At 41.9% G+C, this 26,059-nt stretch overlaps 1 protein-coding gene across 2 annotated transcripts; it reads right to left on the bottom strand.

The window, feature by feature from the left end:
* Positions 1 to 5,714: 5,714 nt before the first annotated feature.
* On the bottom strand, positions 5,715 to 25,691 carry LOC118396603 (vacuolar protein sorting-associated protein 4A-like). 2 transcript variants are annotated; one of them, XM_035790898.2, is made up of 11 exons: positions 25,511 to 25,691; positions 14,071 to 14,182; positions 13,764 to 13,908; positions 13,513 to 13,574; positions 13,286 to 13,405; positions 12,994 to 13,150; positions 12,698 to 12,846; positions 12,417 to 12,498; positions 10,483 to 10,702; positions 10,228 to 10,368; positions 5,715 to 7,043 (listed from the first exon to the last, which is right to left on the bottom strand). In XM_035790898.2, the coding sequence occupies exons 1-11, from the start codon at positions 25,529 to 25,531 to the stop codon at positions 6,942 to 6,944; spliced, it is 1,311 nt and encodes a 436-aa protein (XP_035646791.1). In that variant the 5' UTR covers positions 25,532 to 25,691; the 3' UTR covers positions 5,715 to 6,941. The 2 variants fall into 2 exon arrangements, with proteins under 2 accessions (XP_035646791.1, XP_052321635.1); XM_052465675.1 differs by lacking the exon at positions 25,511 to 25,691 and adding an exon at positions 17,194 to 17,767.
* Between the last annotated feature and the right edge of the window lie 368 nt (positions 25,692 to 26,059).

Below are 26,059 nucleotides of genomic sequence, written 5' to 3'. Positions count from 1 at the left end.
TACACCCACGCCCTTCTTCTTACCAGAGAGATGTTTGTTTCTGTAAGCGCGACGCATGAAAAAATCCGGTGTCTGTACCGACTCTGACAACATATCCCGAGAGAGCCATGTTCCGTGAAACAGAGGGTGTTACAATCTCTGATGTCTCTCTGGAAGGCAAACCTTGCCCTAATTTCATCCACCTTGTTGTCTAGAGACTGGACTTTGACACGCCTTCGAAGTCTGACCAGGAGGCCGCTCCGTCTACCTCTCCTGTGGCAACGTTGTTTTGTGTAGGCCTCTGGGATTAGATCCAATTTCCCTGATGTGTGTATATATTCCTGTGTTTCCTGTCTCTCTGTACCAGTTCGTCTTTTATGCCTTTCAAGTCAACCAGCGTTTTTCCTGTACTCCTGGTTTTATTCTGTTTTGCTAATCCTCCAGGTTTTTCCACCCTTTCCTGTTTTATAGACTCCGTACCCGCCTGCTGACTCTTCTGCCAGCCCTGACCTCGAGCCTGCCTGCCACTCTGTACCTCCTGGACTCTGAACTGGTTTTGACCTTTTGCCTGTCCATGACCATTCTCTTGCCTACCCCTTTTGGATTGTTTACAGTTTTTCTCAATTGCTAAAACACTAAAACCCATTGGCTGAACAAAGTTATCAGTTGCCTGGACTCATTTAGCTAATTATGCAGTCTGTTGTCAATACCTTAAACCATTTCACATGGTAAAACACAATTTGCAGATCTCACTTAGACTTTTCAGCAAAACTCTAAACACATTCTCATTCTCAAAACACATTCTGCACTCTAATGCACATGGCATCCATACTGGTAAACACAAGTGGCAACAATCAAATACAAATAGAGAACACATGTCATTGATTCAACACAACCACTCAAAATTGAGAGAGAGGGAGAGAGAGAGAGAGAGAGAGAGAGAGAGAGACAGAGAGAGATACTCTGGACTGTGGTGAGACATCATCAACAGGAGAAAGAGCAGGATATGGATAACAGAGCACTAGAAGAGAAGGTGAGAGTGCTAGAGGAGAATGTGAGAAAGATGAGGTGTGACAGAGAACAACCAATTAGAAAGCTGGCCACACCTGCAGAAAAGCCAACAAACAGCCCATCTCAGATCCTGACCAAAGTCTCGACACCACAGCAGAACAGGTCGCCCCAGTCCCTGGCCATAGCCTCGACATCACAGCAGGACAGACAAATGAAGAACCCCAAGCCCAGGGGATCCCACCCCCTCTGACCACTCCTATGTTAGCCCCCCTTGGTCAGGGAGGTGACCAACAACCATATGGACACTGATAGAGCTCCAGAGTTCCTCTGTGGAGATGGGAGAACCTTCCAAAAGGACAACCATCTCTGCAGCACTCAACCAATCAGGCCTTTATGGTAGAGTGGCCAGACAGAAGACACTCCTCAGTAAAAAGCACATGACATCCTGCTTGGAGTTTGCCTAAAGGCATCTAAAGGATTCTCAGACCATGAGGAACAAGATTCTCTGGTCTGATGAAACCAAGATTGAACTCTTTGGCCTGAATGCCAAGTCTCACATCTGGAAGAAACCTGGCACCATCCCTACAGTGAAGCATGGTGGTGGCAGCATCATGCTGTGGTGATGTTTTTCAGCGGCATGGACTGGGAGACTAGTCAGAATCGAAAGACGAACGGAGCCAAGTACAGAGAGATCCTTGATGAAAACCTGCTCCAGGACCTCAGACTGGGGCAAAGGTACACCTTCCAACAGGACAACGACCCTAAGCATACAGCCAAGACAATGCAGGAGTGGCTTCGGGACAAGTCTCTGAATGTCCTTGAGTGGCCCAGCCAGAGCCTGGACTTCAACTCGATCAGACATTTCTGGAGAGACCTGAAAATATCTGTGCAGCGATGCTCCCCATCCAAACTGACACAGATTGACAGGATCTGCAGAGAAGAATGGGAGAAACTCACCAAATACAGGTGTGCCAAGAACCCAAGAAGACTCAAGGCTGTTATCGCTACCAAAGGTGCTTCAACAAAGTACTGAGTAAAGGGTCTGAATACTTACATAAATGTGATGTACACAGTACCAGCATAAAGTTTGGACACACCTGATCATTCAAGGATTTTTCTTAATTTTTGACATGGTCTACATTGTAGAATTATAGTCAAAACTATGAAATAACAGATATGGAATCATGTATTAACCAAAAAAGTGTTAAACAAATCCAAATATATTTTATATTTGAGATTTTTCAAAGTAGCCACCCTTCACGTTGATGACAGCTTTGCACACTCGTGGCATTATCTCAAGAAAAACCCTTGAATGAGAGGTGTGTTCAAAGTTTTGACTGGTACTGTATATACATTTGCAAAAATGTAAAAAAAATATATATATATTTGTCATTATTAAGATCACGGACTAGGCACCTGAATGCCTACTTTCCCGTCCCCTGTGGTTGAGAGTTCTGTGTTTGCCCTTCAGCCCAACATCCCAGAGGTATACTAGGACCTGCGGGAGATATTTTCCAAAACCTGGGCCACCTGTCTCCCTCCTCATCGCACCTGGGACTGTGCCATCAACCTGCTTGCAGGCTCCCGGTGGCTGAAACCAAGGTCATGGGAGAGTACATCTATGAGGTGCTCCAACAAGGTTTCATCCGCACGTCCACCTCTCCTGCATCTGCAGGCTTTTTCTTTGTGGCTAAGAAGGATGGAGGTTTTACGGACGTGTATTGATTACAGAGGACTGAATGAGATCACCACCAAGTACCGATACCCTCTCCCGTTGGTGCCGGCAGCCATAGAACAGCTCCGTGGGGCCCGGGTCTTTACCAAATTGGACCTGCAAAGTGCATACAATCTCATCTGCATCCGAGAGGGGGATGAATGAAAGACAGCATTGTACATGATGTCTGGTCACTACTAGTACTTGGTGACCCCTTTTGGTTTAGTCAGTGTTCCAGGGATTTGTCAATGCAGTGTTCTGGGACATGCTCGGATGTCAGGTGGTCATGTATATCAACGACGTCCTGGTCTTCTTGGCTACCTTTCGAGGATCACATCACTCACGTCCGAGTAGTTCTGGAATGCCTCCTGGCTAACCAACTGTATGTCAAGACAGAGAAGTGCAAGTTTCATCAGGAAGCTGTCTCCTTTCTAGGCTACCAAATCAGCCCGCAAGGAGTGAAGACGTCAAGAAGGTAGATGCGGTTAGGTCATGGCCTGTCCCAACCACCATAAAGGGGTTACAGCGGTTTTTGAGATTTGTCATCAGGAACTTTAGCTCCTTCGTCTCACCTCTCTCCTCAAGGGTGGTCCCCGTAGGTTGGTGTGGAGTCCAGCAGCTGACGAGGACTTACGCCTACTGAAGGGACGTTTCACCTCCGCCCTATTCCTCAAACACCCAGATCCCATGCTACCCTTTGTTGAGAGATGGATGCTTCAGAGGTGGGCGTGGGGGCTGTTCTGTCTCAACGAAAAGGTAATCCACAAAAAAATGTATTACTCTAAGAAACTGTACCCTGCAGACAGGAATGATGACTTTGGCGATCGTTGGCATTAGAGGAGTGGAGACACTGGCTGGAGGGCACCAAGGACCCATTTGTCAGCCTCATCAACCATCGGAACCTGAAGTACGTACGGACAGCGAGGAGGCTGAATCCGCACCAAGCAAGGTGGGCCTTTTCTTTACTAGATTTGACTTCACGCTGACCTATCGCCCAGGTTCAAAGAACACCAAAACCGATGCCCTGTCCTGTCTCTACGATTTCACCCATATTTCCCTCCTCTCGTGTCGTAGCCCCTGTGTTCTGGGACATATATGTGGACATATACGCCTGCCCTGCAAGAAGCTGAGCCCCCGGTTTGTGGGGCCGTTCAAGGTTCTCGGGAGGGTCAATGAGGTGACGTATAGATTACAGCTCCCCTCTGACTACCGTATCTCACCCTCCTTCTTAGGCCGGTGGTTCCTGGTCCCCTGGCTGAGGTTGTCTCCCACGACACCCCTCTATTTTCCCCCGCCCCCCAAAATGTTGAGGGAGGTCCCACCTCTACCGTCTGATCTCTACTGGACTCCCGACGTTGTGGAGGTCGACTCCAGTACCTGGTGGACTGGGAGGGCTACGGTCCAGAGGAGCCATGTTGGGTTCCGGTGGAGGACATTCTGGATCCCAACATCATCTGTTAATTACATCTTCGTTGTCCACTCCTCGTTCTCGTGGCCATCCCTCTGGCAGGCATTGTCCTGATCCTGGAGCAGTGCGTCCAGGGTAGATTGGGGGTACTCTCACATCTACTCCCTCTCCGGCTTTCGACGTCGCTGGTTTAATAACCACTGGTCCTGGCATCTATCATTACGCGCACCTGAAGGCACACCTGGACTCCATTACCTCACTCATTAACGTCCCCATATCTGGCACTCCCTTAGGTTCATTCCCCAGGCCATATTGTTTATGTTCCATGTTCAGACGCTACTCCTATGTTGTATCGTTCTTTGTTTTCTTAAACATACCTGCTTCACGACTCCCATCATCTACGTTACAGGGGGAAAAAACGATTTAATACATTTGAGAATAAATCTGTAATATAACAAAATGTGGAAAAATTTAAGGGGTCTGAATACTTTCCGAATGCACTGTATGGACATGTTTACTACTACACATTGAATATGTGCCTGGTTGTAAAAACATGTTAATTGTTATAGAATGCATGTACATAGCGGTAATTATTCAAATGGACGGGGTAATAGTAGCCGTGGAAAATGTACCAAATTGTCATACTTGAGTCAAAGTAAAGATACCTTAAGAGAAAATGACTCAAGTGAAAGTCACCCAGTAAAATATACTTGAGTAAAAGTATTTGGTTTTAGATATACTTAAAAATAAATAATTTCAAATTCCTTATAAGCAAACCAGTTTGCACAATTTTTAAAAATGTATTTTTATTTTATATTGACGTATAGCCAGGGGCACACTACAACACTCAGGCATAATTTATAAACTAAGCATTTGTGTTTAGTGAGTCTGCCAGGTCAGAGGCAATAAGGATGACCAGGGATGTTATATTGATAAGTGTGTGTGAATTGGACAATTTTCCTGTCCTGCTAAGCATTCAAAATGTAACGAGTACTTTTGGGTGTCAGGGAATATGTATGGAGTAAAAATTAAATTTTCTTTATGAATGTAGTAAAATTGTCAAAAATATAAAAAGTAAAGTACAGATCCCCCCCACCCCCAAAAAAACTACTTAAGTAGTACTTTAAAGTATTTTTTACTTAAGTACTTTACACCACTTGTAATATTAAGCTTTCAATTATTCCACAGTTCAGCCTTAAGTTTTATTTTGTGTCTGAATACCCCAAAGTATGTGATTAACATGATAGGTTAAATTGAATTCACCAACATTGCTTTGTTTGAATGGATGTTGGTTAACCTTTGACAGTGAGGTTCAAGTAACCAGAGCATTTATTATGCTTTATTCATGTGTATATATCCATTTTTAATCCTTTGAATATTGTAGTTTAGTTATAATAAACTTTTTTAAATGAATATTTGTGTGGAATGTTCACATCAATTGGAAAAGCAGTCCGTATGTATTTATTTAATTATTACTTGATTAAAAAGTTGTGGACAAAAATATGTCTAGAAATTAATAAGGAAAGGGTGTAAATATTAGCCGGTGATCTATATTATAAAGGGGATAATAAAAAGTTACAATTGAATCATGAAAAGCACATCTTGTTCTTTTTGAATTCAGGATTTATTAAGTCAGGGTAACTTGGTTATCATAGCTACATGTAACAGGAGTGAGATCCCCTTGGGACCAGAACTGACTTAAGTATTACTGAACCGATACTCCTATCTACACAGAGACACGGCAATACTATTATGACAACAGTATTGGAACAATATGATAGTGTCTGTCGTGGAAATATTATTTTCAACGTTCAAATCCAGAAATACAAAAATGCTCGTCCCCAGAGAAATACTAAAATGTAAATGCCTCCCCCACTCAACAACTGTACTCAGTCAGTCAACACAAAAATCTTGACGAGATGAAATATAATAAAATAAATAATCATAAATAGTGTAAGTAACACTATTTGTAACATAGGGACAGCTCTAGTGGGGATTGGGAGAGGTGGCAACACTGGAGCAGCTACGGTCAGTCAATACTCAATAAATGAAAAAGCAAACAGAGAAATCATACACATAAAAGACATACATTAAGTCTGACACATTGAATAAAAGACATGTATGCACTTACACACGAGAGACAAGAAAACAATGAAATATGTAATTGTTCAAAAGTACTTCAATACCTCTCGTTCATAATTATTAACTTCAAATAACTTCAAAAGTGCAAAATGGCAGAGAAATAAATAGTCTTTCTGTCTTCAGGACTGCAATAGTGAATGATCGGAGGGAAAGAATATACTGTACATGAAGTTAAAATGCTCCATCATGCATGGGGCTTGAGAGAAGAAGTGGCAGGTGTGGTGGTAATTCTAACCAAAAGGAGAGAGACTGTATTCTTCAACTTCATTATAAGATTAGCCAAAATGAAGCAATCAATAACAACCACTCAATCAGTGTATCGTTAGGAAAGCGCAATGAACAGAGTTGTATCTCTCCTCTCATAGAAAAAGTACAACCTATTTTGTCTATGTGGCAGTTTAGCAGATGTGCAGAAACAGGCCCGGGGAACAGAGATATAAAATGTAATTTAGCTCGTCTGTGTAGATCAAGATAGATGATATCGCCACCACTCTCTGTTCCTCCCTGCACTTCCCACTAAGTCACACAAGACAAGTCTGTATCAGTAAAAATACTAACATATAACAATAGACAAATCTCTAGGTAAAACAGCATAGTATGTCTAATTAAACAGTATAGTATGTAATTCATATTTAATTTCCACCACACAGGGTAAGGAGTTGTTAAGCTCCAGATGACAAGGCTCTCTCAACCCTCCTGTCCAAAGTCCTCTGTGAACTTCCTGACCTTGAACAAGTCCTCCGTGTTGACTGTGGGGCGCGTGGTGGACAGGGACCGCAGCATGTCAGACTGGAGGGCAGAGGACACAAAGCAGATAACAAACCATTAGCACTGTTCACACACAGCGGACAAACATATGAGCATGGTTTAGCATTTGTATAAATGTGTAATACCTCAATGTGTATGTTGAAAAACAGCTTGTCCGTATGAACAGAATGTGACTGAACATTGTGAGTGGCTCTAAATTATTGTATTTATTATAGATACAGTCAATATTGGGCCTATATTAATTTCCAGCTACATTTGAACCATAGAAACTGATATTTTGAACCCAAGAAACTAACCCTATAAAGACATTTGTTTATTATAAAAAGCAGAAATATTGATGCAAACACCTGTAATTGAAGTTAAGGTAATTTTGTAATATTAGGTTTCTACACTGTGTTAAAGCACTACCTATTGAGATGCATTACATTGTACACCGTTTCTTTAAGAGCTTCAAGTTCATTGCTAAAACATGATCAGGGCCAGTTGTTTTGGTTGTTTTTTTTTCTTTCTTTTTTTGGTATTTCCAGCATTATCCACTAGGTTTGCTGCAGGTAGAACATCCTAGGAAATGGACATTAATTAATGATCAATTAATCAATAAATCAATCGGCCTGCCTGGTTGTACATAAATGTTTGGTGGGGGGTGGGGGTCACCTAAGCCAAGGGAGGCGTAGCTCTATGAATCTCATATTGCTCAAATGAACAGCAAACCTGGTTTCAAAAAACAGATCTAGCAACAACTCACAGCACAACTCTCCCCTATTTGTCAAATATATTTTGTGTGTATGTATTGTTATAATGTATAGGCTATGTGTGCCATTTTTAAATATATGTAGTTCTGTCCTTGAGCTGTTCTTGTCTATTAATGTTCTGAATTATGTCATGTTTCATGTTTGTGTGGACCCCAGGAAGAGTAGCTGCGGCTTTCGCGCAGCTAATGGGGATCCTAATAAAATACCAAATACCTAAATGTAGACTAGCCTACCGGCACTGTATCTGTGAGCTGTTGGCTAGAGTGCACGTGCCAATACCATAGTAGGCACATTTGAGTGTAATGTTCCCACCAGTAGTGTTTCCACCAAACAACCACTCTGTTTGGTGGAAGCACTACTGGTGGGAACATTTTCTTTATGCAGATCTTAGAATATTCGCATGAAAATCTGTTGTCAAATGGATAGAAACCTAGCTAATCCCTCTCCCTTTAAACTGCCCCTAATTGACAAATGTTTTACTACAACTTCCAAGTCCATTGGAGAGGATCAGCTTGAGCAAAGTGAAGTGTAGAATCTGTGTTAACTAACCCCCAGACGAGCTTCAATGCCATACAACTCTCCTTCCGTGGCTTCCAACTGCTCTTAAACGCAGGGAAAACTAAATGCATGCTATTCAACCGATCACTGCCCGCACCTGCTTGCCTGTCCAGCATCACTACTCTGGACGGCTCTGACTTAGAATACGTGGACAACTACAAATACCTAGGTGTCTGTTTAGACTGTAAACTCTCCTTCCAGATTCACATTAAGCATCTCCAATCCAAAATTAAATCTAGAATTGGCTTCCTATATCGCAACAAAGCATCCTTCACTTATGCTGCCAAACATACTCTCGTAATACTGACCATCCTACCGATCCTCGACTTCGGTGATGTCATCTATAAAATAGCCTCCAACACTCTACTCAACAAACTGGATGCAGTCTATAACACTGCCATCCGTTTTGTCACCAATGCCCCATACACTACCCACCATTGCGACCTGTACGCTCTCGTTGGTTGGCCCTCACTTCATACTCGTCGCCAAACCCACTGGCTACAGGTTATCTACAAGTCTCTGCTAGGTAAAGCCCCGCCTTATCTCAGCTCACTGGTCACCATAGCAGCACCCACTCGTAGCACGCGCTCTAGCAGGTATATCACACTGGTCACCCCCAAAGCCAATTCCTCCTTTGGTTGTCTTTCCTTCCAGTTCTCTGCTACCAATGACTGGAACAAACTGCAAAAATCTCTGAAGCTGGAGACTCATATCTCCCTCACTGGCTTTAAGCACCAGCTGTCAGAGCAGCTCACTGCACCTGTACATAGCCCATCTATCTACCTACCTCATCCCCATACAGTATGTATTTATTTATCTTGCGCCTTTGCAGCCCAGTATCTCTACTTGCACATTCATCTTCTGCACATCTTCCATTCCAGTGTTTAATTGTTATACTTCAATTACTTCGCCACCATGGCCTATTTATTGCCTTACCTCCCTTATCTTACCTCATTTGCACTCACTGTATATAGACTTTCTGTTTCTTTTGTTCTACTGTATTATTGATTATGTTTTGTTTATTCCATGTGTAACTCTATGTTGTTGTATGTGTCGCTCTGTGTTGTTGCTATGCTTTATCTTGGCCAGGTCGCAGTTGCAAATGAGAACTTGTTCCCAACTAGCTTTACCTGGTTAAATAAAGGTTAAATAAAAAAATCACTGATCTACAAATAATATTCCCTGACAAATAATAAGCTTTGTGCAATTAAGATTCATAGAGCTCCGCCTTCCCTGGCTTAGGCGATCCCCAACCAAACACTCACGCAATTAAAGAACATTTCTTAGGATTGTTTAACCTGCAGCAAACCTAGTGGATAATGCTGGCATTACTGGTAAAAACCCCACAAAAATACAAACAACTGGCCCTAGTTATGATCACTGATTTCCTGAAGAAGCTATCTATCCCCTTTCCTTTCTTTCTATGCCACCAAATGTATGGATATACTGGAAATTAAGTAACCAGGTTATTAGCTAGCTAATGAGGTTACATGATTGAACAATGTCCAAACAAATTCCCGCGAGTGGTTTTGGAACAGCCCGCTAAATGGTTTATGAATGTATAGCCAATTCACTATCGGAATAAAAAAACATTGCGTTGGTAATATGGATCATATCTTTTTACCTGTTTAACTTTTTACACTCCGTTTTCCCTGTAGCAATGGTGCAACCGTGACAGTAACGAATCTGCACTCACTCACTTTCTCTCTTGGGCACTCAAAAACAACTGTACAGCGAAGCCTTATCAACACAACAACTATTATCCGGGTGACAATTCATCTAGATGCACATCACTCCCAAAATAAAATGTCAGGTTGCATAGCAAAATATTTAGGAGCATATGTGACCACAATGGTCACACTTTAGAGAACTGGTTGTGGATGCGTGCTTGTCACCATGCAGACGATGGGCTCCAGCAGCTTGTCGCTAGGCACTTCCATCCAGGTCATCTCTATGGCAGCCAGGTCCCCAGGCGAACACGGGGTCAGAAGGTCATCCACCATCAATTGACTGTTGGCACGGGACGCCCCTCGCACCTAGAATAGCATAACAAACTATCTTAAATATCCTTAATAGTAGGGAAAGAGATACACCTTTAATGTGGTGTACATGAGTCGACTACAATGGAGTTACTATATCAAGTGTATAACCTTTTTGAAGTGTGTGGCTGACTGCACTTTCCTGACAGGCTGCATGAGGGCATCTCGTACAATGATGCTGATGTCAGCCCCAGAGTAGCCTTCTGTTTTTTTGGCAAGCTGACGAAGGTCTGCGTCACTCAGGCTGTGGGGCGTGTTGCCCAGGTGCAGACGGAACATCTGGGACCTAGCAGGCTCCTCTGGGAGAGGGATGTAGATACGCTTCTCAAACCTGACAGTGACATAATGTACTGATGAGAATGCTTGATGATTACTTTATTGCATCTGTTAGTATGGTGAATTTTCAGTAGCATATTGTGAAATAATAATGTAATGAAACAGAATCATTAAAAGCTTTAAAGGAACCTGTAACCACACCTGTATAGCATAAGAAAAGCCAATATACAAAATAAATAGACACACATTGTAATCCAGATGCATGCCTCGATAAGAAGTGTCATAACCAATATAATTAATGTACTTATGACTTTAGCCTGGTGGGTGCTGATATAATCTATATAATGAATGTACTTATGACTTTAGCCTGGTGGGTGCTGATATAATCTATATAATGAATGTACTTATGACTTTAGCCTGGTGGGTGCTGATATAATCTATATAATGAATGTACTTATGACTTTAGCCTGGTGGGTGCTGATATAATCTATATAATGAATGTACTTATGACTTTAGCCTGGTGGGTGCTGATATAATCTATATAATGAATGTACTTATGACTTTAGCCTGGTGGGTGCTGATATAATCTATATAATTAATGTACTTATGACTTTAGCCTGGTGGGTGCTGATATAATCTATATAATGAATGTACTTATGACTTTAGCCTGGTGGGTGCTGATATAATCTATATAATGAATGTACTTATGACTTTAGCCTGGTGGGTGCTGATATAATCTATATAATGAATGTACTTATGACTTTAGCCTGGTGGGTGCTGATATAATCTATATAATGAATGTACTTGTGACTGCAGCCTGGTGGGTGCTGATATAATCTATATAATGAATGTACTTATGACTTTAGCCTGGTGGGTGCTGATATAATCTATATAATGAATGTACTTATGACTATAGCCTGGTGGGTGCTGATATAATCTATATAATGAATGTACTTATGACTTTAGCCTGGTGGGTGCTGATATAATCTATATAATTAATGTACTTATAACTTTAGCCTGGTGGGTGCTGATATAATCTATATAATGAATGTACTTATGACTTTAGCCTGGTGGGTGCTGATATAATCTATATAATGAATGTACTTATGACTTTAGCCTGGTGGGTGCTGATATAATCTATATAATGAATGTACTTGTGACTGCAGCCTGGTAGGGGCCCCTATTATTTTTTAACCAAACTTTCACAGTTGCACCACAAATATAATAGGTTAGGTGATTTGTAGAGTGTTAAATGATTTGTATTGGTGGGAAAAAGCCTGCCTCAAAGAAAGAACTTAGGGTGGGAAACAATAGCGGTGTGAAGCCAAAAATAGTTGATAATTTACATAGAGAGGAGTGACAATGTATGTAATGTAAGGATGAAACTGTATAAAAGGAGTGTGCTGGGGCTGGGAAAAACAGTTGATCCACGGACCAGCTCGGCTTGTTACTTTGTAGTAAAGTCTATTTGAATTCACAAGTACCGGTATCTGAGAAATATAATTGGACCAATATTTCTACGAAATTAGGAAATTATTTTAGCTTGAACAATACAAAACCAAAAAATCCAATTTTGGGTGCGTATCTATTGTTCTACAAACACACAAAAAAAAATCCAGGTCTGGTCTTCCACTCAATGGAATCTACATGAATAGGTACACACAGTTTCAGCATATATTCAGGCTTTATCATTACTTCTGTGAATATGATAAACAACAAACCTATGTCCCATCCCAACTTGACCCCGTCCTCTTATTTTGACCACTGACCTTCTGCGGATGGCAGCATCCAGAACCCAGGGAATGTTAGTGGCCCCAAGGGTAAGGATTCCATCATTGTTGTTGCCCACACCTGTCAATCAGAGAGGAGGAATGAGAACTCTATATAAGCCTGTTGCTCATATGGAAGGTGCATTGAATCAAAAAGGTTCAAATCAACTGATGGAGAGGATTAGGTTTAAAGTCTTCTCTGATGAGGTGTTTGTTTGGTCTGAAGTTTAATAGCTGTCTTGGCAGATGGTGGGGAGTGGGTGTAGTGACTAATCTCTCACCTTGCATCTGCACCAGGAACTCTGTCTTGATCCGCCGGGCTGCCTCACTCTCATTCTCATTCCTGGAGCCACAGAGCGAGTCCACCTCATCAATAAAGATGATGGAGGGCTTGTGCTGGCGGGCAAGATCAAACAGGTTCTTCACCAGTCTGATGGATGGAGAGAGAAAGAGAGGCACAAACATTTCACAGGACACATAAGTATCAGTGAGAAAAAATGGTTCTAATCAGTTGTGGATGCATGCATAATGGGGATTTACACAAACAGTAGAATTACAAGTAAAAATTATGTCTCACTTCTCACTCTCTCCAAGCCACTTGGACATGAGGTCTGATGATGACACAGAGAAGAAGGTGGAGTTGTTGGCTTCTGTGGCTACTGCTTTGGCCAGGTAAGACTTTCCCGTCCCAGGGGGTCCAAAGAGAAGAATCCCTCTCCATGGAGTGCGTTTGCCTGCAACCAGAGACAAATTCAAGCATAATGAACAAATAGACAGAATACACATACAGTAGTATATCATTATGGTGACACGTCCACGCAGAAGATAGTGAGAAAGATTATGTTTGGGAGAAATAAAGACATTCTAACCTGTGAAGAGGTGAGGGAATTTAATGGGCAGGATTACGGCTTCCTTCAAGGCCTCCTTAGCTCCCTCTAGTCCAGCCACATCGTTCCACCGGACATTGGGCTTTTCCATTACAATGGCACCTGTACCAGGACAAGAGTCAGTGAAGCATCTAAGTTAATTTCCTTCATGTACATGAGAGACACAGTTTTGACAGCCGACATGTGAAAGAGGAGACAAACACACTCACCCATTAGTTGCTCTTGCAGTTTCTTTCTCTCTGGATTTTCACCCTCGCTGTCACTGTCACTCCTAGAAGGAATATACATTTCTAAATGTGAAACAAACTACTTGGTGCTGGTGACTGTGTGGCCCTTGTCATTGTCTGCAATGCATGCATGCATGCACAGTTTTTATGACCTATTTTCAAAATGTTATTTCCTAGGTATGCTTTTGTTAATGCAGGACAGTGTCTGTGTGAACAAATGTGTGACAACTTACTTATCATTACTCTGTGCTTCCTTGACAGGCTTCTTCCCTGCTTTTTCTTTGTTCTTCAAGTAATCTTTGAGTTTCTCGGCCCGGTCTAGGTACTGCATACACTTCCCACGTATGCTCTCCTTTGCCTTGTCACTGTGTGCATCATCTGGAGAAAATACATTTAAAAAACATTCATTTTTAACCACCTTCCATCCATTAAGTATTTTCTAAATCAATGTTTACCTCCCAAAAACACAAGCTATGTTCCCCTCTGCACACATAAAAAAATTGGACTTGCGGCCAGGAGAAGATGACATTTTACACTCACACTTGATAGCATGCAGGAAGTACTCCACTGCATGCTGGTAAAGGCGCAAAGCCTCCTCATAGTTCTTGTTCTTATCCTCCTCTGTGGCTTTGGTAACAAGATCTATCGCTTTCTGCGTATGTGAAGAGAAAGGAAGGGATGAACTATATACATGAAAACATCATGGTAGAGTCCAGTAACTGTGATAAGTAAAAGCTGACATTTACAGACAACAGTGGAGGCTGCTGAGGGGAGGACAGCTCCTAATAATGGCCGGTATGGCGTGAATGGAATGGGTTCAAACACATGGTTTTCATGTGTTTGATACCATTCACTCCATTCCAGCCATTACTTCATTCCTGTCACACCTTAGAGATCCTTTTAATTCTCTATTTGGTTAGGTCAGGGTGTGACTAGGGTAGGCAATCTACGTTTTCTATTTCTTTGTTGGCCTGGTATGGTTCCCAATCAGAGGCAGCTGTCTAACGTTGTCTCTGATTAGGGATCATATTTAGCCAGCCTTTCTCACCCATTGTTTGTGGGATCTTGTTTTTGTGTAGCTTCCTGTGAACAGCCCAGAACATCATGTTTCTTCTGTATTGTTTTTGGTGAGTTTCATATTTATTAAACATGTGGAACTCTAAGTACGCTGCGCCTTGGTCCATTAATTCAGACGAGTGTGACAATTCCAGCCATTATTATGAGCCGTCCTCCCCTCAGCAGCCTCCACTGACAGAAGTAATTACCTACTAGTCTAATACCTATAATAAATAGACTTGACTAGACAATCCATTAAGGAATACATAGCCTAAGTAACAGTAGCTGAGAAATCCCAACTCTCCATGTACAACGAATTTGAGTGGTGACAAGTGTGGGCGGACTGGTGCTCCGACTACACTGAGTCACTGTCAGTCGATACTTACTAGCTGTAAACAATCTTAAAGCCTTACTGTGTACTTATGTTTGTCCTGTGTAAAGCGGCCTTTCGATGTTTGCTGAAACCCATACTTTTAATCAATCTTTGGCCAAATACAACCACTGACTGTCTTCTCGTTTCTGTTGCTCTAAGGCTGCATTTACACAGGCAGCCCAATTCTGATCTTTTTTTCCACAAATTAGTCTTTTGACCAAGCACATCAGATGGGGGCGGCAGGTAGCCTGGCGGAAAGGTCTCTGATTCGAATCTCTGAGCAAGTCAAGGTGGAAAGATCTACCTTTCTGCCCTTGAGCAAGGCAGTTGACCCGACAACTGCCTGCGCCGTGGATGTTGATTTTGGCAGCCCCCCTTACCTCTCTGATTCAGAGGGGTTGGGTTAAATGCCGAAGACACAATTTGGTTTAATGCGTTCAGTTGTGCAACTGACTAGGTATCCCCTTTCTTTTCACATTGGATCTTTTTCAGAGCTGACCTGATTGGTCAACAGACCAATTAGTGAATAAAATACCAGAATTTCGCTACCTGTGTAAATGCAGCCTAAAATGGCAACTCAGCGCAAATGCATGTGCCAGTTGAATATCAGAGTACATAGGCCTACAAACACTCATTGTCCAAATGAGGAAACAGTCGGTGGCTGTATTTGACAAACGTTTTATTAAAAAATATGGATTTCAGCAAACAAAAGCCCAGACTTTACACGAGAAACAGAAACAATAGTATGAATTTAAGATTTTGTACTCGTTGCCACTCAATGTCCTTGTACTTTGTACAGTACCTTCAGAAAGTATTCATACACCTCGACTTCTTCCACATTTTATTGTGCTACTGCCTGAATTCAAAATGGATTAACTAGACTTTTTTTAATCACCAATTTACACACAACCCCATAATGCCAATGTAAAAAAAATGTAGGGTATACTTGGCCTTGTGTTTTAGGTTATTGTCCTGCTGAAAGGTGACTGTCTCCCAGTGTCTGTTGGAAAGCAGACTGAACCAGGGTTTCCTCTAGGATTTGGCCTGTGTTTAGCTCTATTCAATTTATTTTAAAAAAAAACTCCCTAGTGCTAGCCGATGACAAGCATACCCATAACATGATAAAACCACTTCCATGCTTGAAAATATTAAGTGGTACTCAGTGATGTGTTGTGTTGGATTTGCCCCATACATAACACTTTGTATTCAGTCCATAATAAAGTGAATTTCTTTGCCACATTTTTTGCAGTTTTACATTAGTGCTCTATTGCAAACAGGATGCATGTTTTTGAATATTTGTTATTCTGTACAGGCTTCCTTCTTTTCGCTCTGTCATTTAGGTTAGTATTGTGGAGTAACTACACTGTTGTTGATCCATCCTCAGTTTTCTTCTGTCACAGCCATTAAACTCTGCAACTGTTTTAAAGTCACCTGGCCTAGTGGTGAAATCTCTGAGCGGTTTCCTTCCTCTCCAGCAACTTAGGATGGAAGTCTGTATCTTTGTAGTGACTGGGTATATTGATACACCGTCCAAAGTATAATTAATAACTTCACCATGCTCAAATGGATATTCTATGTCTGCTTTTTTTTAACCAATCGGTTCCCTTCTTTGCGAGTGTCACGGCCCCAACTGATAGAGACATACCCCAAGCGATTTACAGCTGTAATCGCAGCAAAAGGTGGCGCTACAAAGTATTAACTTAAGGGGGCTGAATAACTTTGCACACCCAATTTTTCAGTTTTTGATTTGTTAAAAAAGTTTGAAATATCCAATAAATGTCGTTCCACTTCATGATTGTGTCCCACTTGTTGTTGATTCTTCACAAAAAAATACAGTTTTATATCTTTATGTTTGAAGCCTGAAATGTGTCAAAAGGGTGCAAAGTTCAAGGGGGCCGAATACTTTCGCAAGGCACTGTATATTCTGAATCAGGGGAGGATGGAGAACAATCCCAACATTTTTTTGCGTGGGATTTAAAAAAAAATTTTTTTAAAGAAAATTCAAACACCCAAAAATTTACCAATTGTTCTCCATCATCCCTTGATTCAGAATTTACCATAAGATAAGATGGCACCAATGGAGATTGTCGAAATCTTACGTGCGCCGCGCCAACCCGACTTTGTTATTTTGTGTTATCTTTGTGTTTAACCTTACTTTTGTTGTGTAGAAAGCTCACACCATTATCACCTATGACCGCCAAGTACTTTTAAACTATGAATCGACAGCTACAAACCTCAACTTCGACATTGATTTTGGCTCCTACTTCAACTCCGACTCAGCTGTTCCGTTGTTTACACCGGACCCTACTCCACTGTTCGGGCTACCCAAGTGCCGCAAGCGAGGGCTAGAGTCCTTGTTAGACGCAAAGAAAAATCATCCGGCACTCCCCTCTGTTTTATTGGCAAATGTCCAGTCACTTGAGAACAAGATGGATGAGCTCCGTTTGAGAGTTTCTTACCAACAGGACTTGAAAAGCTGTACTACTCTATGCTTTTAAGAAACTTGGCTGACGGGTGATATGGACATAAAAGTCTAGGGTTTCTCCATGCTTCGTCGTGACCAGACAGCGGACTCTGGCAAAATCAAAGTGGGAGAAGTGGGCCTCTTCATAAACAACAACTGGTGCGCTGCTTCAAGTGTGAAGGAAGTCACAAGCTTAAGCTTTCATCTGTAATCATCACTGTTGTCTACATCCCACCACAAAACGAGAATAGCACTAAGTAGACACTCAAAGAGCTGTACAGGGCCATAAACAAGCAAGAAAATGCACACCCAGAGGCAGTGGGCGGAGACTTTAACATGGGAAACCTAAAATGCATTTTACCCCACTTTTACCAATATGTCTCCTGCGCCACAAGAGGCGCTAACAATCTGGACAACTTTTACTCTACCTAGAGAAATATAAGGCCCTCCCACACCCTCCCTTTGGCAAACCAGGCCATGACTCCATACTCCTTCCTGTTTACAATCAAAAACTCAAACAGGAAATATCAGTGACACACTCAGTACGGAATTGGTCTGACAAAAGCTGACGCTAAGGTACAAGACTTCTTCGCTAGCACAGACTGGAATATGTTGAGGGATTCATCCGATAACATTAAGGGGTAAATATAAATACCGCAATGACTGCACTCACATCTGTAACCATGAAATGCTTTGAAAGGCTGGTCATGGCACACATCAACACCATCATCCCAGACACCCAAGGCCCACCCTAATTTGCATAACGCCCCAACAGATCCACAGATGACACAATCTCTATTGAACACAGAGAAATATCTACAGTGCATTCGGAAAGTATTCAGACCACTTCCCTTCTTCCAAATGTTGTTGTTTTACAGCCTTGTTCTAAAATTGATTACATTATATTTTTGAATCATCAATCTACACACAATGCCCCATAATGACAAAGTGAAAACAGGTTTTTAGATAATTTTTTTAATGTAAGTATTCAGACCCTTTGTTTTGAGACTTGAAATTGAGCTCAGGTGCATCCTGTTTCCATGGATCATCCTTGAGATGATTCTACAACTTGATTGTAGTCCACCTGTGGTAAATTCAATTGATTTGACATGATTTGGAAAGGCACACACCTGTCTATATTTGTTAGTTAGTTGTTGACAGTGCATGTCAGAGCAAAAACCAAGGCATGAGGTAAAAGGAATCTGGGGAAGGGTATCAAAACATTTCTGCAGCATTGAAGGTCCCCAAGAACACAGTGGCCTCCATCATTCTTAAATGGAAGACGTTTGGAAGCACCAAGACTCTTCATAGAGCTGGCCGCCCGGCTAGACTGAGCAACTGGTAAAAAGGCTGACGAGAACCTGATGGTCACTCTGACAGAGCTCTGGAGTTCCTCTGTGGAGATGGGAGAATCTTGCAGAAGGACAACCATCTCTTCAGCACTCCACCAATCAGGCCTTTCTGGTAGAGTGGTCAGAGGGAAGCCACTCCGCAGTAAAAGGCACATGACAGCCCGATAGGAGTTTGCCAAAAGGCACCTAAAGGACTCTCAGACCATGAAAAACAAGATTCATTGGTCTGATGAAACCAAGATTGAACGCTTTGGCCTGATTGCCAAGCATCACGTCGGGAGGAAACCTGGCTCCATCCCTACGGTGAAGCATGGTTGTGGCAGCATCATGGTGTGGGGATGTTTTACAGCGACAGGAACTGAGAGGCTAGTTAGGATCGAGGGAAAGACGAACGGAGCAAAGCACAGAGCGAGATCCTTGATGAAAACCTGCTCCAAAGTACTCAGGACCTCAGACTGGGGCGAAGGTTCACCTTCCAACAGGACAACGACCTTAAGTAAACAGCTAAGACAACGCAGGAGTAGCTTCGGGACAAGTCTCTGAATGTCCTTGAGTGGCCCAGCCAGAGACTGGACTTGAACCAGATCGAACATCTCTGGAGAGACCTGAAAATAGCTGTGCAACGACACTCCCCATCCAACCTGACAGTGCTTGAGAGGATCTGCAGAGAAGAATGGGAGAAACTCCCCAAATACAGGTGTGCCACGCTTGTATCATCATACCCAAGAAGACTTGAGGCTGTAATCGCTGCCAAAGGTGATTCAACAAAGTGCTGAGTAAAGGGTCCGAATACTTATGTAAATGTGATATTTATTATTATCATTATTTCTTTTTTTTTAACATATTTATACATTTTGCAGATATTTCTAAAAACATGTTTTTGCTTCATCATTATTGGGTATTGTGTGTAAACAATTGAATTCATTCTAGAATAAGGCTGTAACATAACAAAATGTGGAAAAAGTCAAGGGGTCTGAATAGTTTCCGAATGCAATGTATGTGAGAATATTGTGCATTGAATAATGCACACTGCTCTCTCCCACCTGGACAATAGGAATACCTACTGTACGTGAGAATACTGTTCATTGACTACCATAGTCCCCTCCAAGCTATCCCCAAGCTCGGGACCCTGGGACTGAACACCTCCCTGTTCAACTGGATCCTGGACTTTCTGACGGCCATCCACAGGTGGTGAGGGTAGGTAACAACACATCTGCCACGCTGACCCTCAACACGGAGGCCCCTCAGGGGTGTGTGCTTAGGCTCCTCCTGTACTCCCTGTTCACCCACAACTGTATGGCCACTCACAACTCCAACACCATCATCAAGTTTGCTGACAACACGACGGTGGTAGGCCTGATCGCCAACGACAATGTGACAGCTTACAGGGAGTCGGAGACCCTGCAGTGTAGCGACAGGACAACAACCTCTCCCTCAGCAAGACAAAGGAGCTGATCGTAGACTACAGGAAACAGACCCCATCCACATCAACAGAGCTGTAGTGGAGCGGGTTGAGAGCTTCAAGTTCCTCCGTGTCCACGTCACTAAGGATCTATCATGGTACACACAACACAGTCGTGAAGAAGGCGCGACTACGCCTCTTTTTCCTTCAGGTGAATGTTAATATTTGTCACGGCCTCTCAGATCCTCAAAAAGTTTTCAGCTGCACCAGTGAGAGCATCTCGACTGGCTGCATCACTGCTTGGTATGGCAATTGCACCACCCTTGATCGCAAGGCACAACAGAGAGTGGTGCGGACAGCCCAGTACATCACTTGGGCCGATCTCCCTGCCATCCAGGACCTCTATACCAGGAGGTGTCAGAGGAAGGCATGGAAAATTGTCAGGACCCCAGCCACAGCCTGTTCACTTTGCTACCACATGGCAAGTGGTACCGTTGAACCAAGTCTGGGACCAAAAGGCACCTGGGTTCGTTCCACCTTAAAAAGCACAAGAATGAGAATTTCAACACACACCATCTCAGATAGTTCTGAAATGTTTTTTGTTTTTGTTAGAAACATATACAATTAACAGTCCTGCCTCAAAAATATATAATTGGATTTCTGAGAAATTAAGCAAATTGACTGCACCCAAATTGCAATTTTAATGTATAGGATAATTTTACAATAATATATTACTAGCATACGATTTGTTCCAAACTTTCTCTAAGAATGAGTTAGACATGAGGAATCCAAAGAAACGGCCAAAAGCAACCCACGGACCATTCACACCCCATGCCAATCCCACCTCAACAATGAGTATACAATCTGTTTTCTATGTCTGAAATGTAGTATGGAGCTTCGGCTCGGAATATTGTTTCTTCATCCTATGTAATGTATTCCCAGTGAATTTGGTGAGTTTCCCCCCCCCTGTTCTGAGAAATGAGTCATGGTTGAGTCAGTCGTTAGGTTTTTGTTGCATCCTACATCTGGATATTACCAGGTTCTGACAACAAGATGGTGCTATTCTAGGTGATATATTTTTTAAAATATTTATTTCATTTTATTTTTTATTGGTTTGACAGCAATCCATGCGTTGGTTTTGTTGTCCACTGTTTAAAATGCTAACTTGTTGGCATTTGTTGCACAAATCTGATGCAAGTCATTAGCTAGATTTCCATCCAATTGGCGACAGATTTTCATGCAAATATTCTAAAATCTGCATTAAAAACAATATGCACATTTTCCCAACAGAGATGTGTTTCCAAATAATTGACTTGTTGCGGATAAAAGGATGTGTGTGATGACATAGTGCACATAAAAATAACTTGCAGATAAATTCTCATGTACCGAATAAAAACTACAAGTTAAATGGGTTTCCATCATATTTTCAACTGTACTGATTGTTTTGTCATAAACTGTGTGTATTATTATTTATTGAATGTGCTCATTCTGGTCTAGGCACGTGTACTCTAGCCACCAGCTCGCAGATACAGTGGGAATATTGTGCATGATGAGATTATTACAGACAAAAGAGCGAGATTCTTTTTATTTGCCAAACGGCAGCCAAGCTTCGATCATCATGTCACCAGAATAAGACCCTCAATATTTATTGGAAAGGAGCATCAAGCTTATACCCATGCACTTTCACCACTCTGTGAAGTTCATCATAACTTATTTAATCAGTAGCCTAATAAACTGAATGCTTTCCCCAGTCGTAGTGGGAGGACCACACAACATACATTGCGTGAATCTAAGTTTACTTCGATATGATGGTTATTATCTGAATATTTGCGCATAAAGGTGTTTCCAACGCAATTTCTCACATAATTAATTTTACCGACACAAAAAGATCCCATCTGGTCTAGCGTATTTTGGAAAGTTTCCTGACAAATTTCCATCAGCCCTGTCGTGACATTTTTTATCCAACATGTACTTTACTCGCATAAAATGGTTGGATGGAAACCTGGTTAATGGTACCTACAGTGGGGCAAAAAAGTATTTAGTCAGCCACCAATTGAAAAATCACATTGTAGGATTTTTTATGAATTTATTTGCAAATTATGGTGGAAAATAAGTATTTTGTCACCTACAAACAAGCAAGATTTCTCTCTCTCACAGACCTGTAACTTCTTCTTTAAGAGGCTCCTCTGTCCTCCACTCGTTACCTGTATTAATGGCACCTGTTTGAACTTGTTATCAGTATAAAAGATACCTGTCCACAACCTCAAACAGTCACACTCCAAACTCCACTATGGCCAAGACCAAAGAGCTGTCAAAGGACACCAGAAACAAAATTGTAGACCTGCACCAGGCTGGGAAGACTGAATCTGCAATAGGTAAGCAGCTTGGTTTGAAGAAATCAACTGTGGGAGCAATTATTAGGAAATGGAAGACATACAAGACCACTGATAATCTCCCTCGATTTGGGGCTCCACGCAAGATCTCACCCCGTGGGGTCAAAATGATCACAAGAACGGTGAGCAAAAATCCCAGAACCACACGGGGGGACCTAGTGAATGACCTGCAGACAGCTGGGACCAAAGTAACAAAGCCTACCATCAGTAACACACTATGCCGCCAGGGACTCAAATCCTGCAGTGCCAGACGTGTTCCCCTGCTTAAGCCAGTACATGTCCAGGCCTGTCTGAAGTTTGCAAGAGAGCATTTGGATGATCCAGAAGAAGATTGGGAGAATGTCATATGGTCAGATGAAACCAAAATAGAACTTTGGTAAAAACTCAACTCGTCGTGTTTGGAGGACAAAGAATGCTGAGTTGCATCTAAAGAACACCATACCTACTGTGAAGCATGGGGGTAGAAACATCATGCTTTGGGGCTGTTTTTCTGCAAAGGGACCAGGACGACTGATCCGTGTAAAGGAAAGAATGAATGGGGCCATGTATCGTGAGATTTTGAGTGAAAACCTCCTTCCATCAGCAAGGGCATTGAAGATGAAACGCGGCTGGGTCTTTCAGCATGACAATGATCCCAAACACACCGCCCGGGCAAGGAAGGAGTGGCTTCGTAAGAAGGTCCTGGAGTGGCCTAGCCAGTCTCCAGATCTCGACCCCATAGAAAATCTTTGGAGGGAGTTGAAAGTCCGTGTTGCCCAGCAACAGCCCCAAAACATCACTGCTCTAGAGGAGATCTGCATGGAGGAATGGTCCAAAATACCAGCAACAGTGTGTGAAAACCTTGTGAAGACTTACAGAAAACGTTTGACCTCTGTCATTGCCAACCAAGGGTATATAACAAAGTATTGAGATAAACTTATGTTATTGACCAAATACTTATTTTCCACCATAATTTGCAAATAAATTAATTAAAAATCCTACAGTGTGATTTTCTGGATTTTTTTCCCTCATTTTGTCTGTCATAGGTGAAGTGTACCTATGATGAAAATTACAGGCCTCTCTCATCTTTTTAAGTGGGAGAACTTGCACAATTTGTGGCTGACTAAATACTTTTTTGCTTTTGTATATAAACTTTTTACACTTCCTGTCCAAATCATCCTAAAGTATCTAAAAATGGATTGTGTTACTCAATTATGTATTTCTGTCTATAATAAAGCCCTTTTGTAGGGAAAACTAATTCTGATTGGCTGGGCCTGGGCCTGGCTGCCATGTGGGTGGGCTTATGCCCTCCCAGGCTCACCCATGGTTGCATCCCTGCCCAGTCATGTGAAATCCATAGACTAGGGCCTAATGCATTTATGTATATTGACTGATTTCCTTATATGAACTGTAAAATCAGTAATATCTTTGAAATTGTTCCCTTTTGCATTTATATTTCTGTTCATTATTTATACAAAATAAATCTCCTTCTGGTGCTCCTTACATTCTGTTTGTTGCCTAATGTTTTTCAAGTTGGGAGCAGTGTGTGTAGGTTGTGTTTTTGTGGGAGAGAGTGGTGTGTGTGTGTTTATTTGAGAAAGGGAGACAGAGAGTGTGTGAGGGAGGGAGAGTGTGTGTGTTTTAAAGAGTAAAGAAGGTTTCATTCAGTGTTTTCTCCTTACTGCCACAATGACATGCAGATCATTATGCATGTATATTCCTTCCTCCTATTCCTCCAGCCAAATCACAGGTAGGCCTTTGCAAATATTAGCAAATCAGCCATGCTATGCAGTATTCTGTTTTAGTAAACAGTGTGAAGTTAAATTCGATATGTGCTGCATTGAGTAGAAGTGTGAATATCAGTGACAGGTTTTTTGTGTAGCCAAGCAAATGCGCATAACGTTTCAAAAGCAGGAATAAGCATTGGGGGGATGGGGCGAACAGAAAGCTAAGCCACTCAATTTCCCCACTGTGGTATCCCGATACTACTCACTATCGTGATACTACTCGGTATCGTGATACTTGCCCTGGTATCAAGTCCTTAGGAAAATGTTGCTATCGTGACAACGCACACACACACACACACACACACACACACACACACACACGCACGCACTCCTTACACTCTCTACATTTGCTGATGCTGCTCTGTTATTATCTATCTTGATTGCCTAATCATTTTAACCCCTACCTACATATTACCTCAACTACCTTGTACCCCCTGCACATTGACTCGTGACTAGTCAATTGCTATTTACTATTTTTATTTGCCAATTTCCTTACTTTTTAAACTGCATTGTTGGGAAAGGGCTAAGTAAGCATTTCACGGTCATCTACACCTGTTGTATTCAACTCCGGAGTGGTGCAGCGGTCTAAGGCACTGCATCTCAATGCTAGAGGCGTCACTACAGACCCTGGTTGGGAGTCCCATAGGGCGGCGCACAATTGGCCAAGCGTTGTCTGGGTTAGGATTTGGCTGGGGTAGGCCATCATTGTAAATAAGAATTTGTTCTTAACCGACTTGCCTAGTTAAATAAAGATTAAATGTGACAAATACAATTGTATTTAATTTAGTGTTTTCATTGTCATGGCATGGTTCAATAACAATTGACGAGAGAAGACCGAATATCCAATATAAAACACATTTTACCTGGGTGCTGAACCGTCCATATATAACTACCTACCCGCTCTCAGAAGTCGGGTAAACAATATTTTGCTGTAGATATTTTGTTTCAAATTACAAGCAACTGAAAGACAAAACCGACCAATGTAATTGTATATAACATTCTGGCTTGTAAGTCTTGTAATTTACACTATTTGCAGACATTAGATTCAGGCTGTATATAACAATTAATTTATTACAGCCTGGTTAATCACACTACACATAATGAATGCAGTATTAGCACATCAATGGTGAGAGATTGTTTACACAGTTATTAGATAACTAGCTAGCTAACCTACCTGTAATGTTGAGGTTGTCATTTCATCTCACTCTGCACTCCACCCAAATTTCTGTCTCTGATACGAATTCAAGTTACCTTTCAAAATATGTTTGCAATATTTTCAGAGGGGAGGTTGCTGCATGACTAAGGTAAGTAACTACGCTTGCCTCTTTCTGTGACAGCCGCAGCCCAGCAATGGTTTTCACAAGTTACCACAGCCACAAAGTCAACATTGGCTATATATCGCATATATATCGCAAATTATGCATTTTTGGCCTTAATTCAGGGTCAGGAATAAGGTTATCAGTGTGGTTAGGTTTAAAATCAGATTTTAATTAGATACATTGTAGAAATAAACGGGGTTTAGTCATGACTTTGTGGATGTGTTAACTGACGACCCCCCAACAACACCATAGACATGAGAACGCCTGCATCTCTCCGAAGAGAGAAAAAAAAGAGGTTCTGCCGCCTAGCGGACATGGAGTCAGGAAAAAAAACGAGGGTAGGAAGGAAAGTTATTTCGAAATCTTTGTCATTTTTACCCCGTGTGGTTTTCTAAACCAGTTAT

The sequence above is a fragment of the Oncorhynchus keta genome, chromosome 17 (genome assembly GCF_023373465.1).
Source record: "Oncorhynchus keta strain PuntledgeMale-10-30-2019 chromosome 17, Oket_V2, whole genome shotgun sequence".
NCBI classification, from domain to species: domain Eukaryota; kingdom Metazoa; phylum Chordata; class Actinopteri; order Salmoniformes; family Salmonidae; genus Oncorhynchus; species Oncorhynchus keta.
The sequence above is the reverse complement of the archived record's forward strand: the minus strand, read 5'-3'. Positions and strand labels throughout refer to the sequence as shown.

Coding starts and splice junctions, on each gene's coding strand:
- LOC118396603 (XM_035790898.2), bottom strand. CDS start 25,531: ATGACAACCTCAACATTACAG. Junction 14,183..25,510: donor TGACAACCTCAACATTACAG/GTAGGTTAGCTA, acceptor TCACATACGCAG/AAAGCGATAGATCTTGTTAC. Junction 13,575..13,763: donor GAAGCACAGAGTAATGATAA/GTAAGTTGTCAC, acceptor TATTCCTTCTAG/GAGTGACAGTGACAGCGAGG.